Source organism: Colletotrichum orchidophilum (assembly GCF_001831195.1).
Source record: "Colletotrichum orchidophilum strain IMI 309357 chromosome Unknown Scaffold_68.1, whole genome shotgun sequence".
Taxonomy (NCBI): domain Eukaryota; kingdom Fungi; phylum Ascomycota; class Sordariomycetes; order Glomerellales; family Glomerellaceae; genus Colletotrichum; species Colletotrichum orchidophilum.
The window spans coordinates 59,273-77,565 of record NW_019173024.1 but is presented as its reverse complement, the minus strand read 5'-3'; the positions used below and the strand labels follow the sequence as shown (position 1 = coordinate 77,565).

Sequence of the window (18,293 nt, the reverse complement as noted above, 5' to 3'; positions counted from 1 at the left end):
AATCGGGAGGAAAAGGTTCTATACAGCCACAACTTATGGTAATCTACACATCTGCCGTGCTCACTCCAGAGCAACCCCGATGCCGTCTCGCCTCCAGTCTCCTTGCTACGTGCCCACAATCAGCTGATGCATCTATTGGTATCGGTACTCGGGCTTGACGAAGTCGGCGAAAGTCTTGGGCTCCTCATAGCCGTGGTGGTGATCGTGGCCGTGATGGTCGTCAGTAGGGCCGACGTACTCCATCTTGTAGACGGAGCCGCACTCGGGGCAGCGCTCGATGGGGCGGTCGCGAGAGATCTGTACAATGTTTCATTAGGTCACAGTGCTCTTTGGCAGCTTAATCGGGTCGACGGGCACGTACAGTCAGCCAGATGGTGACGTGGGAGTCGACGGGGACACCGGTGCAGCCGAGGTACTGCTCCTCACCGGCGGAACGGACAGGGATGGGGTTCTCGACGGTGCCTAAGACAATGAGTTAAATTTCGAGCTCTCGCTTGAAGGACCGAGGAGGGGTTGTCAGGTACCCTTGCGGGAAGCATCGAGGGGGCGCATGTCGAAGACGTCGACGCCCTCCATCTTTCCGAGAATCTCGAGACGCTCGAGACCGGTGGACTGCTCGAGGTCGGTGGGAATGGTACCGGGCTTGGCACCAGGTCCGGTGAGGTCGTCCTCAGTCTGGATCTCTGTATTGTTGCAATTGAAATGATTAGCCTTGTGCTCTCTCATTTCCAGTCGTTCGAAATGGTGCGTCACATCGATCGTACGACGCGGTCCGGAGGGATGCGGTCGTGCTTGGGCATTCCGGAGAACCGCGCCGCGGGACGGGAACGACGATATTTTCGAGTCATTGGGATCGATAGACCTTACCGCTGATGGTCTTGTAGGGCTTGGCGGGGGTAGAGGAGTTGGCGTCGCCTGTTTGTGGCCGCGGATGGCCGTAGAGTCAGCGATAAGGGAACTTTCGGAATGGCTTCGCTCCAGCGCTTATTTTTTTCTTCTCGGGATTTGGGGGGCCTTCAATTGGGGGTCGTACGGCGGATCATGGAGGTCGCGAAGGTGCGTCTAGCGAGGGGAGCGACGGCCGCCCGGCGGGCAGCCATGATGGCGGAGCGCTGCAAGAACATGGCGACAGCAATTGGGGGTATGGAGAGGAGAGGTTCGTTGTTGTGACGTCGGATTGGGGTGAAGAGAGAGGGATTTGTCGATGGCCTGATTTGATGGCTTGATGTTGCGGCTGTCGGGTAACCTACGGGGAACGGCCAGTCAGAGAGCACTGGCCAAGGTACTTGCCGTAACCGGAATTGTAAGCGACTTGTCATCACGTGACAAAGAGATTACCAAATGAGAGTCGTGACATTACAGAGCCCATGTCTCCTTCCATCCGCGCCGCTCTCAGAGACGGCTCACGAAGGATGCGAATGGCATGATATTGGAGGTTTTTCATTTGAAAGTGTCACGCTAAACTGATGCTGTCCATCACCTGGATGGCCCTAGACTGTGATGTGACAATTCTCCCGTAACTCATTCACCTCCCCTCCCCGAAAGCCGGTCTCAAAGCCGTTCACCGTCCATCCATCCCATTCCCGTCTCGATTGCTTGCCCCTTCAGATTTCCGATGCACTTGCATCAGAGCCAGTCTAATTCGTCTAGCTTCTGCGCCTCCTTGGAATAGTACCGGGGGAAGACGAACCCATGCGAAACTCTCCTACCAGTGTTTTTTGGGAAAGGACTCTCCCCAACCGAGGCCCTGATGGCCTCAATATTTGGGTTGCTTCGAATTTGTCTTTTAATCTCTTCTGAGCCGACAAACATGTCTATCCATTCCTGGTTGTCGTGCTGGACCTCGGCAGTGGCTTCATCTCGAGTGGGAGGCGTTTCCTTGGTGTCCGACGCATCAACGTCGGCCTTGCTCTTGAGGCTGTCCTGTTCAAGCCTATCCTCCATTGGGGCCTTCTTATCCTCGAACACAGAAGCTTGAGCCTGAGGGCCGCGCTCAGGCTTCTCTCCCAGGATCGGAAAAGATTTGATCTTCGTGCTGGTTGTGGTTGCAGGAGAGCTTGAGGGCAGGCTCTCAGTAGATGGTCTGGTTCGGACCGCAAGCTGCATCTCCATGTGTGCAGGTGCCTGGTACGGCTTCTTGACAGATCTCGATTGACTGTTGTCATATTCAGAAGTCTGTTGACCAAATGCCTCTGAAGAGTGGCGTTTTGTACGTCGATCCCTCTTGCGTCGTCCATCTTTTTGTGCAGAAAATGTCTGCATCTGCATCCGGGATTCCGCTGTGTTGGTTTGATTCAGAGCGAACGTCAGGGTAGGCTCATGTGCATTTCGATGCTGCTGCTGGGCATCGGGATCATAAGAAGTCATCGTCGACCGTTTCAATGCTGCATTTGGGGTCTTTGATGCGTCCGGAATCGGTGTGAACATCTGTGTCTGGCCTCCAGTAGAGGACACCTGCTTCCGTCTGCTCAAGTAGAAGTTGTAGTCACCAGTATGCTGCGCACCTCTGATCTCGGCTCTGCGGAGGATATTGTCGTAAGCAGTGTGCGTCTCGTTGATAATGACGCGCCAGAACGACTTCATAGCGTTCCGTGGATGGCGGTCCAGGGAGACACTCATTCTCCACATAAGGAAGTGTAAAGGCGGCATTCCTAGCTCTCCACGCTCATACATGGCGTTGATGCGGCTGAGGATGTTGCAGATCTTGTAGAGGACATAGTTGTCGCAAAGTCCTAGCACAGGCAAGTGTTCCTTTGCCATGAGTTGGTTTGGATGGATCGTGTGTCCTGGGCGAAACCACTGCTTCGCAACCTTGGCTTGCCTCAGGTTGCGCTGGTATCTCTTGAAAACAGATTCGGGATCCTCCTCAGCTGCTGAGAGAGCTCCGTCGAGAATTTGTTGGTGTCTGGTCGAGATGTATTCTTGATACTCCCTTTCCACTTTCTCTTCGTTGACTGCCTCTGCAAACTTTGTCCACATGGGATCCCAGTATGAGTCGTTCTCGCTGATGGGTGCAACTGGGACACCTCGTAGCATGGCCGGGTCGGTATATGTCTTACCGTCTTCACTGATTGTGAAGACTGTGTTCATGGGGGTAGTTGTGACTTCCAGCAGTGCTGCAGCGTCCTCATTGTCCTTAGGGCTGGGCGCATTGGATGACTCAACTGGTGGGATCGCTACAAGCTTTGCTTCCTTTTTCTCCAATTTCTTCCTCAGGCGTGCGATCTCATCTTTCTTCTCGCTGAGAGCCTCTTTGATATTTTCACGGCGTGCTTGTGCCTGTTGAATGGCCTTGTCGATTGCTGGCGTAGGTTCATCATGGGCGATGCGATTGGATCTGAGCTCCGCAATATAGTCCTCCTTGTAGGCAATGCGGGTCTCAATGTGGTCTGCATCTGCTTCAGCAGCTTGAATTCCTTGTCTCAAGTCTGAAATAGACGACAGAAGTTGCGATCGGTGGGCTTGCACACCGTTGTGAGTGGGTGAAGTTGGGTCCATTGTGATTTCCGTGTCCTGTCGCTTAGGTTGAACGTTAGCAACAGGGGCCACTTTGCGACTATGAATAAAGTACCTACCAACTCAAATAGCTTGTGGTCGGGATGTTTGTTAGGTGGAAGAAGAGGGTCGCAAATCGTTAAGAGACAGTCGGAAGTGGTGAAAAGGGAATCCGATCTGTGTTCGTGAGAGTCTAAGGTAGGTGCGATTGGTGTGAGATGAAAGGTGGAGGATGTGTACCAACCCGCTTCAGCTCACATAGCATACACAAATGCTTCCATCGATAATAGATAGTAAATACCTTCAATTAAAATTGACGATTCTCGAATTCAAGAGAGAAAATCGACCATGGTCAAGTGTCAAGATGAAAACTCTCATGCGGTGTGTAAAAGGAGATTCGATTGATGTGGCGTGCCGAGACTGGAAGATTCTGGTGGTGTATGAGAGAAGAAGAGGATACATAGCAGGACTTCTATGAAAGGCCTGAGAGAGGCAGTCAGAGAAGGAAGGTGGGTGAGAGTGTAAGAATATATCGGCATGGAAGTCATGAGGTTTTACGGCAGGAACGATGGGACCAGTTTGGCAGTCATAGATAGTACCAGTCTGGAAGCAGGTGAGGTACCTTGACAAGACAGGTCACTTTTGAACCAGTGCGATCCTTCCTCTGGGCGATCTTTAAACAAGAAAAACAATGTGATGAGATGAGATAGTCTGGAATGAAAACAAAGCCTTTAAGCTATGCAAAAACCATAAAAGATGCGTTTTGTCGACAGTATCAGCATCTCATTTTGATCAATCTCTATTAAATCTATTTATACCTACATGCATCTAATCCAGTCATCCTTAATGCGTCTGACTTTTTTATCATCTCGTCATAGCTTTTCACTAATCTTGTCGCCATCTGATCTCCGCTCTCGAAGAATACCGTCTTGATACCCAGTGGCGACATGTATACCTTCAGGACTCCACATCTTACAGATCAGTGTCCCTCGCCCCTGGCCGGTCCGAGGAAATGACGCCTCCTGAATCCACCAGCCACCATCTCTCATAACGGCTTGGTCGGCATTGACGTGGACGACGAATTTGTATGTCAAGCTGGCCGCTGTGCCCAGACTCCATCCGAGGCCAACATGGTTGCCTATCATCAACAATCCGTTGCGATCTGACTCAAACGCGTGGACGGCAACATACGAATTGGGATCTTCTGTTGAGAGTGGGCTTTTGAGTCGATATAAGAGGAGTTCTCTCCTCTCCGTAACCGGCTTCCCTTCATTGTAAGCAGTCAAGTCGACTTTGTGCATGTCAACGATGGGAAACGTCGTCTGACCGACATTCGGAAACATGGCTTTGATTTCTTCCACGTCGACTGCCGGAGCAAACGGCCAATCTTGCGGTGCCTTGGTTGACAAGATTTCGGCAAAGCGCTTCTGTGGTGGCTCTTCTTGCGAGACGATCCGGGCTTCTTCTGGCCGTTTGAAGGTGCATATGCAACTAAAACACACGTCACCAAGGGGCCCTTCTGCATCTTGGAGCAAGAAATTGTCCTCATAGTGATCGCGTTTGCTCGTCTCCTTCGGTTGCCGCACAGTCACCAGACGAGAGCAAAATGTCCTACTAGTCGATAGGACCGAGACCTCATATATGAAAGGCCTGTCTGACTTGGCGGCGGCCGAGAAAACACCCTGAATGGCCTTGCTGCGGTGTCAGTGATATCCCCATATTCCACCCAACGCGTTGGAATCCAGTCTCACATGAAGCCCGAAACCTCCTGACTGCGTCCCGGATTCCTCAGGTTCCTCTTCCTTTACAGCTCGGCTTGCGGCTAGCGGCGCCTGACAGTAAACATGCCCTCCATAAGCAGCTCGAGGATCTGCCTTGGACCCGCGGCCTCTTCCGCCAACGAGCTCGGAGCCAGGGACCCAAGCTGGGCATAGACTCATATAACGCTTGGCTATGCCGCCTGTCAATGCCGTATGGTTTGAGGGCGTTGGCAGCAGAGCCAGTGCCATGACATCGTTGAACAAGAGTTTGGACATAGCGAGTGAAGGGGTGAATGAACGAGACCAAGTGGGGCACAAGCAACGTCGATTGAGATGAATTGTGGTAATCACAGAATCCGACGTGAGACCCTCAAGCGGTTCATGAAATAATTTTTGCCTGCCGAAAATAACGAAACCTTGGAGCTTGGGAAAGGGAGGGACTGGTTTGAAAGTTTAGCTTCGAGGTCAGCTTAGTTTCCCCCAGCGACCCTCTGAGACTACCTCAGGATGAGATTGTACCTCGGGACGAGGAGCTCTGTGGCGGGGCCGTGGCCGTGCGGAGCTGCTCCTCGTCCTACTCCTGGGGATCCCCAGGAGTCTAGAGAATCGGTGCGGAGCCGAGGCACCCGTTTGAGGGGAATCCCCTAGAGGATTCTCATAGGGTCGGCTAGTCTCTTGCGCCGAGTCCATTGCTGCATTCCAAGGACCGCCGCGGGACTTTGGGGGGGTACCGGCTACATGCTCCGGAGAATACCCATAATTCCTCGGCCCAGGTACAATATGAAAACGGCGGTTGCCGGTGATTCTGGACCGGTCTCAACGGCGTACAAGCGGCGGGTGATTTTCTCAACATGGGGCTGATGTAAGACGATCGACCTTTCAAGCTTGCCAGTACGACTCGGGCAAGACGCTGTACGACCCAGTGCTGCACACAGCTGATAGCAAATGGCCCTTTTGCTAAGGTACCATGCCCAGGACTCTGGAGGCCAAAGCCGCTGCTACCCTCTCAGACCCTGTGGGATCCGACCCACCTGTTTGCCCGAACCCCCGCTGACATGACCTTTGGGCCGTCCGCGACCTGTCTTCTCAACTGAACGAGAACGAACTTCAGCTGATTTCTGGTCGGGTTGCCTGTCACCTTACATATGCGGTTTGGCGCCGCCTCGACCTCAGTGTCCCTTTGTAAGCGGAAATTTTTGACAAGTGATGGGGATTGCGGCCGCTTGGCCATGAAAGGTAGTTGAATAATGGACTGAGCCTACCTGAGCCCTTGCTGACTCGGGAAAACTGGGATTGTCATGCAACTTGTCGCAGCCTGCGGGCGTTCCAGGCGATGAATTGACTCACTTTGGGATGCGGAAGTCTTGGTATTCGAGCGTTCGAAGAGTCGACGCAAGAAGACATTGATCTAGTATGGGAGTAACACAGCATGTGTTTAGGTAGTGACTCCGGGTACTCTATAGATGAGTTGCCTTTGGCCGACAACCGTGGTATTGGTTGCTGCATCTACCTTAAGATGGAAACACCGAGATCATATTTAGATGGGGTACATCCTGTCACCGTCTTTGCCACTACTGTCAGAAGCTTACTACGTAGTCTTGCTACTCTCACTAAGAGATGAATGTTCATTCGTCCTGAAGCCCATTGGCCAACGAATACTCGCTCATCCAGGCTACTTTAGCTCGAGAACGCTGGCCATTGGAAATATTCTCGGTCGCGCGTGACACTCCCAATTCGAACTTAGCGGCTCAATGCCACCAACTTTGCAAGCAAACGAAAAGCAGCAATCTGCGACGGGGCAGGCTTCGGCGGGTGGAGGATACAGAGTGCCTTACGGTGTCATTCCGGGCATCCTGCATTGAAGGTCTTGCCTCGCCTCGCCTCTCAGCTGTGCTAGCAACCGATGAGCGGTCTTGGAACGATTCTCGTTGGATGAGCAGCGGCGAGCGCTGCATTGTACCCCCCGCGGTGATTGACCTCAGGCGTAAGCGCATGTACACAATAGGAGGACAGAAACCCGGGGGATGGTTGGACGAGGCTTGTTTCCCCGCAAAGTGTGGGAACAAATGGGAGTTTGTTGGCGTCACATCGGGAATGTGCTTGGCTACTGCTTTTGTGGTGTTGCATCCCGTGTCGCTTTGATCGTTCGAGGCTCTCGGCTACTCAAAAAGCAACAGGGAACGGAGCAAGGAGACTGATGTTGTCGACGGGGAGGCAAATGAGCAGATCATCTGTTCGTGATGGTATTTCTCGCTGACATGCTGGATGGGTCATCGGCGGTACAATGATCCTAGTCAGGATGAACGTAGACTAGATTCGACAGCGACGCGAGTGAAGAATGAGGCCCTCAAGCTGGTAGATTGCTGCGATATCTCAACGCTGACAATAGGGGCGATGAAAATCCAGCCGAGCGGATGACCCAAGCCACTTAAGCGGGAAAAAAAAAAAGAAATGCTGGTCTTTGGTGCCAATTCCATGAAACATGACCGGGAATTCAGGAAATGCGCTTGCTTGCAACACCGGACATATCGAACCGAACAAGCCTGGATAGTAATCACTCAGGCGCATTGGAATGTGAGAAACGCCCACAGCTTGCCAAGTGGCGAAGGTTTTGGTAAGCACCAGCTGTGTATGTGTTTTGTTTGTGTGTCAGTCGGTGCAGAAACACAGCCCACGTCTTGTCTTGAAACCTTCGGTGAGATCCTGTCAACGCACGCCGTTGCCCAGCTTCCGAGTACCCATTTGGTGCGGAGGAAGTCAGCCAGCCAGTCGGTCAAGAAGTGACCCATGTGCTCTTTCATGCGGCTTGCCACGTCGCCTCTGATCCGGACAAAACCACCCGGTCCGGGATGCAGGAAAACATGTCTCTTCCTCCCTGTCTACGGATACATTAGTGTCCATTCGTACGGATTTGACCTTGAGTGCGGTAACTCCAGCCTACCTGTAGGATTCCCTTTTCAATGCACAAGTAATACCCGGCGTCTCCATTCTTGACTCACTCTTGAACATCGTCTTCTTGAGGATCTAGAGTACCTCAACTTACCTTGGATACCAGACACCTCGATGCGGTTCAATGACGGATGAATTAAAGCCACGGAAGAACCAAGAGACATCTACATCTCCTACTACTGCAGACCCGGTGCTACACAACATGCTTACGTTACTCGAACAAATACAACTACCTACCCAACACATGTCCGTCCATTGCCTGAAGGCTGAATGCGCCCCAAATTTCCCGCCCATGTCACTCGCATCCTTTCCCCCCTGGACCCCAGACCGGGGGTGGTGCAGGACCGGGGTTGACCGGCGCATCCCGACCACCTCATTCGCCCTTTGCCAGCTTTCCCCAGGTCTCTGCCCATTCCTACCTCCGCGACCCCTGCTGCCTCTCCCTCACACGCCCACACATCAGTCAACTATGACTTTTTGTTTCTCTTAGCCCGTCGTGTCAATGGCTAGCACAGCTCCCGGGCTCTCAAAAGAGAGGAGAAGGGGGTGGAACACGAGCTGGTCACGTTCAATGTTCGTTCGAATGGGCGGTTCCGCCCCGTCGGTTTGTGCTGATCTACCTCTCGCTCTTTACATCCCCCCGCTTTCTATGTGCTCACCTGAGAACCCGTCTGACGCGAAGGTGTAGAGCAATAAATAGAAGACGGGGGTCTCGTGCTTGTCTTGCGGATGCGGACGGCATCAGCCTTTTCGCCTTTCCCGCTCTCCCCACTCTCAGTCACGCATCCTGCTAGGAGGGTCGCTCGCACTAAGCGTAAGGGTCCTTTCTCATCAGCTACCCAGATTGCTCCACTCCACTTTGTCCTTCTCTTCCTGTGCCGCCTTGCCCTCTCAACGGACTTGGTTAATTCTGTATAGGGTCCCCCCGGCCTCCCATGTTGGCAACGGACGGGAGTTAGATTGGCGTCGAGGGAGTGGCTGTGGGATATGAACTGCCTCTTCGAGCATCGTTTCCTGCCAACGCGAGTGATTCACTTCTCCCACTTGAGCGAGAGGCATCACCAGAAACAAGAAGACAACGATGGTGGTTGAGGTCGGTTCTCTGAACCGCAACACGCTGGAACCTTTCAAGACCTGGCACCTCGAGAATTCAGTATGCGAGGACGACGGCGAAATCAACATCGATACCCGCCTCTTCTCGCCACAGGCTTTGAGGCAGTGTGCCAAGCAGGAGACCAACTGCCCTTCAACTACAATTTCCAAACCTAGCTTGCTTCCCCCGAATCATCACCGCCTGGGGGATGGATCGGAAAGACTTGCAAAAAAGTCCATTGGGACTGCCCAAACGAACTCAGTGACCTGTTTTCACACCAGTACGCAGGCGGTACCAACTTTCGTCTTCCCCGCCAAGCAGGAGAAAACTAATTTTGTTTTCTCGAGCCAACCATCATTATTCAAGAGAGAGAAGCGCTGCAGAGCCGAGTCGGACGTCGACGGCCCATACACAGCCGGACTGAGCTGTAAGAAGCGTCGCCTGAGGCTTCATCTCATAACGAGTCGGCTCTCTCAGCCCTACTCGCTACCCGCGACACATATCATCAACCGTGAAGCCAGTCCCTTGGGCGACAAGCGTTTCGTGAAGCTGGCCGCCGTGGCCACCTCGCCCGATGCCAACAAACAGGGTCTGCTTCGAGAGAGCTCCCTCATGCTGAGAGCGGCGGTGCTCAATAGAATCCGTCTGCGTGTTCGGAATGAGGCGACACAGCGTGGTGATTTCGGCGTTGCCGCGACAGCAGCGAACGCAGCCGTGCTTCACCACGGCCAACAGCTGGCCACCGGAGCTAGATTCGTTTCACAATCGCCAGCACACACAGAACAAAGACAGCAACCACCACCGGCAAGAGTGGTTTTGATGCGGCCCGGGGTCTCACCCGGTTGTCCCAACTCAACAATCGCACTATCCGCGCAGGCGCAAAGAAGACCCTCACCTCCATGGACGCCTCAATCGTCACGAATACAACCTAAGTCGCCACGGCTACACCCAAGCCGGTCACCAGTCCTAGCTCCTTCAAGCACAATGCTGGAAGAGATGGAGGATGATGGGCTTCTGGCTTTCCCTACATCAGCTCACGAGTGTTCCTATGCTTGGGCCGACGATGACGATCTGGAAGATGTGTACTCTGACTTTGGTGCCATTTTTGGAGGATCGGCACAGACTGGTGAGGCCGAGGAAGATGGCAGCTCCTACGAGGAGTATCTCGACGAGTTGGATGGTATATCCTGGGTCGGTGGCAGATAGCACCGTTGCATGATGGACGAAAGTTCCGGAGCAGAGCAAGAGTAGAGCGGCTACCAGTATTGAAAATTGGCGCCGAAACAGAAAATAAAGGGTATCAAAACCAGACTTGGCCTATCGATGAAGGTGCCACGGAGCAGGCGCTCGAGTCGGAGCTTTCAGACAGAAGGAAACAAATAAGAAGAAAAAAACTTATTCAGATGCAACGCTTGCCCGCCGGAACCTTGAGCCTGCAGCTGCCTTCAGTTCCGCCCATAATTCCGCCCTGAATCCCCATATCCTGGAGACGAAGGAGGCTTCGCGTGGGAGCCTGGCTGAACGATGTAATTCGTGTCGTGGGCTTTTTGTATTGGCAACAGGATGCTGGCAGCTGAACCTGAATTGAGAGAGCACGGGAAAGAGCAATTCTTTGTGTCACCCCTCAGTCGAGGTAGAAGAAGCCCCACCAGTTCCGATGGTCGGCCCGGTCGGACATCTCCCCGGGCCCCGCCGTGACGTTGGACTTGGGGATGGCGGGGGCACTGGGGGCGGGGTGATTTGAACCAGGGCAGATGAAGCACGACATTGATGTCTGAGTCTCATTGCCCAACATTTTGTTCAAGATTCAACTTCTGACGTACGTTTAAACGCAAAACTGCCAAGATGAGCAACCAAGCTTTGGACGCAATCGTCATCGGGGCCGGCTGGTCTGGCGCCATTGCCGCCCGGGAGCTTGCCAACAAGGGCCGCAAGGTGTTGGTGCTGGAGGCCAGAGATAGAATCGGAGGACGCGCGAACACCTGGGTGAAGGGAGACGCAAAGATTGATGTAGGATGCAGCTGGATCCACGGCTACAAAGAAGGGAACCCCGTGAGATACATTGCCCAAGATTTTGGCGTTGTAAGTTTGACACGGAAGATTTTGGGTGAGAGAGCTGCACAGCTAATGAGATGGGCTAGGCCGCTCACCTACCCAAGGCTGCTGAGGGTGTAGTTTACGGCCCAAATGGTGCGAAATCTTCTTGTCAGAATACTGCGATATCTATATTGATCAAGCCCAGGTCGTCTCTCGACTTCCAACGCCGATAACCTGCGCGCATCCCTTGGTGCTGCTCAGGCATCACTAAAGCTTCCTCACCCAACCCCTGCGCCATCTACTTCGCTCGCCTCCGCCCTTTTGGCCGAAAACTCGGCTCTCTTCACAGCTTTCACATCCCCGGACCCTTCCTCAGACGTCAACCAAAACAGCCCTGCTGACCCGACGCAAGGAGCCACGCAGCCCACAACTGGTTCGTCTCAAAAGGAGCTGGCAGCTGCCCTTGCCCGCTCCCTCGAGATTCCTCTGGGACTCAAGCTCGAAAAAGCCTCTTTGAAATGGGCTGGATGGGAAACCACCACCGCATTCGGCGGCTCTGACGCCGCACCCCAGGGAGGCTATGAGTCCCTGGTCAACAAGGTCCTTGATGATGCCAAAGCCAATGGTACTGAAGTGAAGTTGGGCACAAAGATCACTGGGTTTTCCCAGGGCGAGGAAGGAGTCGTTGTCACTGACGCTAAAGGCAACAAGTTCACGGCCAAGGCGGCCATTTCCACCATTCCGCTCGGTACTCTGAAGGCTCTGCCTGAAAGCACCTTCAATCCTGCATTGCCACCGCGCCTACAGGAGGTTATCAAAGGTACCCACGTAGGTGTCCTGGAGAAGCTTCTGCTTCAGTACCAGACAGCCTGGTGGCCCGAGGCTGACAAGGCGGGATCCTACACTTTCCTGCCTACGTCTACGAAGCCCGTGACTGACAGCTCTTCTCCTGCCGAAATCTTCGAGGCATCGACTCTGGTCTGCGCCAACTTCGCTGGCCCGTCACTTCCCGGCTCCGGCCCGACTCTGCTCACATACCTTTCCGAAACGCCTGCTACCGCTTTGCTTCGCTTCGACCAAAAGGAGGTTGCGGCTGCCTACCACAAGTTTCTCGTCTCCCGCTTCAAGCCATCATCTCAACCCGCGGAGCCAATCGAGACCAACTTGACCAATTGGTTGACTGACGAATTCTCGCGCGGTGCCACGACTACCCCGTCAATCATCTCAGAGAACGGCGAACGAAGCCCGCTGGACTTCAAGGAGCTCAGCAGACCCGTGTGGGATGGAAGACTCGGATTCGCTGGTGAGCACACTGAGATGGAAAACCGTGGAAGCGTTGCCGGTGCTGTCGTCAGCGGCTATCGTGAGGCCGAGCGTGTCGGTAGACTGTTGAGATTGCTAGAAGAGAACGCGAAGTTGTAATGGGGTTGAGGGTTGAGAATTGTATTAGACGGTTTCTCATAGACATGCTAGATTTGGACTGTGCTAAGGGCTCAGATGGGGGTTGAATCTTATTTTACCCAGAGCGAATTGAATATCGGAAACTCTGAGAGATTTCCAGATTGGGCGTGAATCGCTCATCGTGAAACGACCTGAAGCATAGCTGCTCGATCTTTGGCAATATCACACATGGCCTAGTACTTTGTTAGACTTCTGACTTCGGGCTCCAGGGTCATTAATGTCCTTGCCTGTACGGCGCCGAGTTCCTCAAGGGCCAAATCGCCACGTGAAATTCGAGCACGCATGTTTTCCATTATTTCCGGCCGACCTCTACCGTTGACGAAAACAACATAACGCAGGCCAGGGAACTTTGCCTCATACTCGGCATTGAGCGCAGCCAATTCGGTGGCGTCTCCGCTCTGAAGCTGTGCTTGCTCTGCGGCGGACTGTGCGCTCTCGACCTTCTTGGCCCCGAGCCGCGGATGTGAGCCGATGATTGAGTGCAATTGTATTTTCTGCGTAGGGTCTGCCGTGAGAGCCTCGAACGTCTTTTGAGCTTGTGTGATGAATTCATCGTAAGACTGGAAAGATGTTGCGGAAATGGAGGGGAGGAGGAGGCCATGGATCGCGGGACTCGGCTCAAAGAGCGCATCTAGAACCTTGGTCTGCTGCTCCACGTGAAGAGAACTGAGGCTGCTGATATCGGGCAAGGAAGCCATCTTCTACTTTTATTTGCCGAGTTTGATAAAATAGGAAGTAATTGATCGATCAGGTCCAGTGAAGTCGTAGATGTCGGGCATCGACCGTGCCTTTCTACGTTATATAAGGCAACGAGCTAGGTACCTACCTAGGTAACTGAGGTGGACCTGCAATACGTGATAAGATAAGATACTGTGCGACGGGGGACTCCGACGAGATAAGCCACACGTGATGGAGTGGCTCGTGCTTGCCAGCTGCGAAGCACGACCCACACTGCCTTGGAACTGAAGGTGCAGCGAGGCTGAAGTTTTGTTTTGGAAGAGAAAAGTTGACGCGAACGAACTCTGAGACGGCTCATATCGCGATATTCAAAACAATGCTGTGCGCAAGTAGGTTCGAATGCCTCGTAATGTCTCATTCAACTGCTGACTAAATTTTCAGTTTCTGGAGAAGCTCCTCAGGAGCCCGTCGCCTCAAAGAAGTCGGGTATGTGTTTTGCGCCCATACCGGTCAAACCCCAAATGCTGACTGTAACCAGGCACCGTCTTCGAAAAGCGATTGATCGAGAAGTACATCGAGGAGAATGGCACGGAACCTGTTACCGGCGAAGCTCTGACGACCGAAGACCTCCTTCCCTTGACCCAGTCCCACGTTGTCCGACCCCGACCCCCGACGCTTACTTCGATCCCGGCCTTGCTTGCGACATTCCAGAATGAGTGGGATGCGCTTGCCCTCGAGACATTCAACCTGAAAGAGCAGCTTGCAAGGACACGGGAGGAGCTTGCCACGGCTTTATACCAGCACGATGCCGCGGTCAGAGTGATTGCGCGTCTGTCAAAGGAGCGGGATGAGGCCAGAGAGGCGCTTTCCAAGGTCAGCGTCAGCGCTGGAACTACAAATGGGGATGCAATGGCCATTGATTCAGCCGAGGGGCTTCCCGAGGAATGGGTTGACAAAGTCAATGCGAAGCACCAAGAGTCAGTAGAGGAATTTGCATCGGCAATCCTGGACAGGTTCACTAACAAGTCACAGACTCTCCAAGAGCCGCAAGAAGCGCCCAGTCCCCGAGGGCTGGGCTACCTCCGAGGACGTTGCCTCGCTGGCCACCGTGGCATCGACTTCAACACCGGTTTCGAACGCCTCTTCTCTTGCGACCGAAGGAAGCTATGCGGCCATCAGCGGTCGTGGGGGAGATGCTGCGATATACTCTATTGAGGCAGATCAGGTCGAGCGCCAAATCGTGGTCAACGAGCCGGTCGTCGACTCTGTATGGACTGGGAGCAAGCTCATCTTCGCTACGAGTAAGGGATCAGTAAAGATCTTTGAGGGCGGCAGCGAAGTTGCGTCAATGTCTGAACACGCGGGCCCTGCAACATCCTTGAGCATCCATCCTACCGGGGACCTGCTTGCATCCGTTGGTTCGGACAAGAGTATTGTTCTGTACGATCTCAACTCCCTCAGGAAGATTAGCCGTGCCTACGCCGACTCTGGTAAGTCACCAACGCCTCGCAGAACTCCTAACATATTTGCTGACCTGCGCAGCCCTGACATCCTCGGCTTTCCACCCCGACGGACATCTCTTTGCAGCCGGTACAGCTACGGGAGAGATCAAACTCTTTATGACGACGACATTGGAGGTTGCGGCTGCGTTCGACCTTGGCGCATCTATCGAGGCCCTGACTTTCTCAGAAAACGGATTCTGGCTTGCAGCGACAGCTAAGGGCCAGAGCTCAGTCACCATCTTTGATTTGCGCAAGGAGGGAGATGCTGCTCGGGTCAAGACACTAGAGACTGGTGGACCGGTGCAGTCACTGGCTTGGGACTATAGCGGACAATTTTTGGCGACCGCGGGAGCTGGTGGCATTACTGTTCAACAATACACCAAGAGCTCCAAGAAGTGGTCAGAGCCTCTCAGAACTTCGGTGGCTGCATTGTCTGTCCAGTGGGGCGCTGGGGCCAAACAGTTGGTTTCTGTCAACGTGGAGGGCGTCGTTTCGGTGTTTGGAGTCAAGCAGGAATAAGCAGACAGTTGTGTCATGCGATATGTATTATAAGTAATGGAGGCATGGGAGTCTCATCTAAAATGATATCCGATGCTTGGGCTCACAAGGCGTCAAGAAATCCAATCATGTGAGAGTAGTGCGAACGATAAAACGTCAATGCTAAGGTAGTCACCACCAACCGGATGGATTGGGTGGCTTCCCGAAGTCCACCGTGGGTAACTCGGTGAAGCCCGGTGTGTTGAGTTGAAAGTGCATCACGACCTTTTCATCCCCTTTTGCGACCATGACATAATCACTGTAAGGGATACCCACTTACCCACTTTGCAGAGTCCTGTCTTCAATGGGAAAATGCAGGGCAGCGTTGCTTAGAAATATTCCTCCACAGTCACCTCATGCAGAACCTTATGTGCCTTGAAAGTCCAGAGGGGTTCCTGCCTTATCGGAGGTGTTGCCCCCGGCACTGTGCGAGCTTATCTAAGGCTGAAGCGCCAAAACCACCCGTCGCTCTCTCCGTTGAATAGACTAGACCCGCACTTAACCTTTAACCGCCACTAACAACACCACGACCACGACGGGCAATTCCAAGTAACCGCCTCTTTCTTCTGCTCGAAAGCGCTCTCGGAACTTCTTCCTTCTTCCACCTCTCGATTGCACCAAGAACTTCCACGGGATGGTCGCTTTACCCTTCTGTCCGTCGTAGGAGATTTACTTCTACGTTACGTCTCCAACTCGATCCGACCGACATCACGACTTTCCTGCCGTACACAAGACACCCGAGGAACAGACGGTTTGTGCGTGGCCACATGCTGACTGGAGCTGCCGGATTTAAGCTAACATGACTCCAGCGCCAACCCATATTGGCTCGATAACCCTAGTATGAGCTCAGTCTCTCCACCGTCTTCTCCGTCGACATTGTCTCCTTCGATCCCACTATCTCCGTCAATACAATCTTCGCCTTCGATACCAGATACGCCATCGATTCCAAGCTCGCCCTCGGTATCTCCGTCCCCCTTGGCTGACCCAGACCTCTACGACGACGTTGACCTCGAGGCCGTCTACCGCGGCTACGTTCCCGATTCCTCCTCCGACGTGGTTGATCATCGTTCAAGTATCTTTGACTCCGAAGCCGAACCCCAGGTGGATTGGGACCCTGAGTCTGCTTCTGAATCACAGTCACATCACTCGGAGGCTGACTCAGAGTCTTTGATGTCAGTCGAGATTGACCATCACGACCCGCTATTTAACGATTCGGACCCTTTTTCTCCTGATCTTGCCGACGAACTTGAGCTTGCACTTCTTGCCGAAATGGATCAGTTACCACGTCTACGCGAACAAAGGCCCCCAGGCGACGGCGAAGGAGGCATGCCGGGGCAAGGTCTCGGCGGCGATGCACGTCGCAACGGATCGGGCGATGTCCTAGTGGACCTGGAGTTGTATTTTGAGCAGGGGAGAAATGAGAGGAGATCCCAGAACAATCAAAACGGCCCTGCGGATGTGATCGACCTGACGAATGAGCCTGACAGCCCTATCCAGAGACATGCGCCTCGCCCTCTGGCGAATCCGAGAAGACAAAACTCTCAAGGCAGGAATCCGCCCTCTTTCACGCGGAGCGATAGTAGCATCCTTGCCGGCAACGCACCTGTTATCGACCTTACCGACGATTCTCCCGAAATCCCGCGCAGACGTACGCATGTGCCGCCACCTCCGCCACCCCCTCGTCACCGTGAACGCAGCAGACAGCCGGTTGGATTCATGTACAGCGGCGGCAATGCATTTAGTGGGCTGGCAGCAGGCATCAGGCGCCATCTGTATCCTTTCAGACTGTTTCCTGGTCCTGACGACGAGGTGCAACTGCTCGGCATGTTGCATAATCGAATCAACCAAGGCGGAGACCTGAACAACCCTCTTGGAAATATACAACTTCAGTACGAGCACGGCGCTTTTGATCAACGAGCCGAATCACCTAAACCAGTCCACCAAGCTCCGCCGCCGCCCAGACCTGGGTTTACAAGGGATACTGCTTCAGATCTGGTAGTAATATGCCCCGCATGCAATGAGGAGCTGGCTTATGACCCCAACGTGCCTGTGAACGAGAAGCAGCCTGCGCGTAAGAGTAACAAGCGTCAGCGCAGTGAGCATCACTTCTGGGCTCTCAAGGGATGCGGACACGTAAGATTTGGGACCTCATCACAATCTGTTTACTTTACTGACTCTATACTAGGTCTACTGTGAAGACTGCTTCGAAAACCGCAGACCAGCAGCCAAACGCCCGAATACTGGCTTTCGGCGCGACGATGACAGCAAACTCGTCTGTGCTGTGGATGGTTGCGAAACACAGGCTACGAACAAGACGGCCTGGGTCGGCATTTACCTTTGAGCGACGGTGTCAGGTGACATGGAGTTGGTCTTCCCAGGGGACATGAATGAGGAATGGCGTCATCAGGTTAGGTGGGCGGCATTAGCTTGGCGTTTGGGGGTGGGACGGCATCATATGATCAGAGATTCCCATGGTCACGGTATAGGCTTGCTTTCTCCCTTTTATTCAAGGGCTTGAAATTTTTGGAGTCCAGTGAGGGGGACAGAGTCTCCCAGCGGATGGTTTTCCGTGTAGCGGCACGCGCTGTACATGATCAAGGAGCATAGGTACATTGGTTCTGCGCTCCACGCAGCTGAACCCGCTGTACAAAGTCTTTAGTGAATAAGTTTCAATCGCTCGTCGCGGTCATCGTGAACCTCTTCCCAGAGCTGGGTATCTGCTTTTGTACAAGATGAAGAGTCTATTGCTGGATAATGACCAAACCAACATGCTATTGCTAA

General features: G+C 53.4%; 9 protein-coding genes across 9 annotated transcripts; 5 read left to right on the top strand and 4 right to left on the bottom strand.

Annotated features, from left to right (window-relative positions):
* Positions 1–132: 132 nt before the first annotated feature.
* Positions 133–1,124, bottom strand: CORC01_08137 (cytochrome c oxidase subunit Vb; the record flags this gene model as incomplete). The annotated part of the gene is made up of 5 exons (XM_022619772.1): positions 133–297; positions 362–462; positions 525–683; positions 868–915; positions 1,034–1,124. 5 exons carry the CDS (start codon positions 1,122–1,124, stop codon positions 133–135), a joined length of 564 nt encoding a protein of 187 aa, XP_022473696.1.
* A 502-nt stretch (positions 1,125–1,626) lies between these two features.
* CORC01_08136 (uncharacterized protein) lies at positions 1,627–3,498 on the bottom strand (the record flags this gene model as incomplete). Its single annotated transcript, XM_022619771.1, has 1 exon — positions 1,627–3,498. The coding sequence occupies one exon, from the start codon at positions 3,496–3,498 to the stop codon at positions 1,627–1,629; it is 1,872 nt and encodes a 623-aa protein (XP_022473695.1).
* An 869-nt stretch (positions 3,499–4,367) lies between these two features.
* CORC01_08135 (acyl-CoA thioesterase II) lies at positions 4,368–5,531 on the bottom strand (the record flags this gene model as incomplete). The annotated part of the gene is made up of 2 exons (XM_022619770.1): positions 4,368–5,186; positions 5,247–5,531. The coding sequence occupies 2 exons, from the start codon at positions 5,529–5,531 to the stop codon at positions 4,368–4,370; spliced, it is 1,104 nt and encodes a 367-aa protein (XP_022473694.1).
* A 1,790-nt stretch (positions 5,532–7,321) lies between these two features.
* On the top strand, positions 7,322–7,453 carry CORC01_08134 (uncharacterized protein; the record flags this gene model as incomplete). The annotated part of the gene is made up of 1 exon (XM_022619769.1): positions 7,322–7,453. The coding sequence occupies one exon, from the start codon at positions 7,322–7,324 to the stop codon at positions 7,451–7,453; it is 132 nt and encodes a 43-aa protein (XP_022473693.1).
* A 1,832-nt stretch (positions 7,454–9,285) lies between these two features.
* Positions 9,286–10,503, top strand: CORC01_08133 (uncharacterized protein; the record flags this gene model as incomplete). The annotated part of the gene is made up of 1 exon (XM_022619768.1): positions 9,286–10,503. The coding sequence occupies one exon, from the start codon at positions 9,286–9,288 to the stop codon at positions 10,501–10,503; it is 1,218 nt and encodes a 405-aa protein (XP_022473692.1).
* A 639-nt stretch (positions 10,504–11,142) lies between these two features.
* On the top strand, positions 11,143–12,756 carry CORC01_08132 (flavin containing amine oxidoreductase; the record flags this gene model as incomplete). The annotated part of the gene is made up of 3 exons (XM_022619767.1): positions 11,143–11,379; positions 11,439–11,487; positions 11,540–12,756. The coding sequence occupies 3 exons, from the start codon at positions 11,143–11,145 to the stop codon at positions 12,754–12,756; spliced, it is 1,503 nt and encodes a 500-aa protein (XP_022473691.1).
* Positions 12,757–12,968: 212 nt separating this feature from the next.
* On the bottom strand, positions 12,969–13,493 carry CORC01_08131 (OHCU decarboxylase; the record flags this gene model as incomplete). Its single annotated transcript, XM_022619766.1, has 1 exon — positions 12,969–13,493. One exon carries the CDS (start codon positions 13,491–13,493, stop codon positions 12,969–12,971), a length of 525 nt encoding a protein of 174 aa, XP_022473690.1.
* A 356-nt stretch (positions 13,494–13,849) lies between these two features.
* CORC01_08130 (uncharacterized protein) lies at positions 13,850–15,494 on the top strand (the record flags this gene model as incomplete). Its single annotated transcript, XM_022619765.1, has 5 exons — positions 13,850–13,862; positions 13,915–13,959; positions 14,012–14,450; positions 14,506–14,963; positions 15,016–15,494. The coding sequence occupies 5 exons, from the start codon at positions 13,850–13,852 to the stop codon at positions 15,492–15,494; spliced, it is 1,434 nt and encodes a 477-aa protein (XP_022473689.1).
* An 858-nt stretch (positions 15,495–16,352) lies between these two features.
* CORC01_08129 (uncharacterized protein) lies at positions 16,353–17,853 on the top strand (the record flags this gene model as incomplete). Its single annotated transcript, XM_022619764.1, has 2 exons — positions 16,353–17,645; positions 17,698–17,853. The coding sequence occupies 2 exons, from the start codon at positions 16,353–16,355 to the stop codon at positions 17,851–17,853; spliced, it is 1,449 nt and encodes a 482-aa protein (XP_022473688.1).
* Between the last annotated feature and the right edge of the window lie 440 nt (positions 17,854–18,293).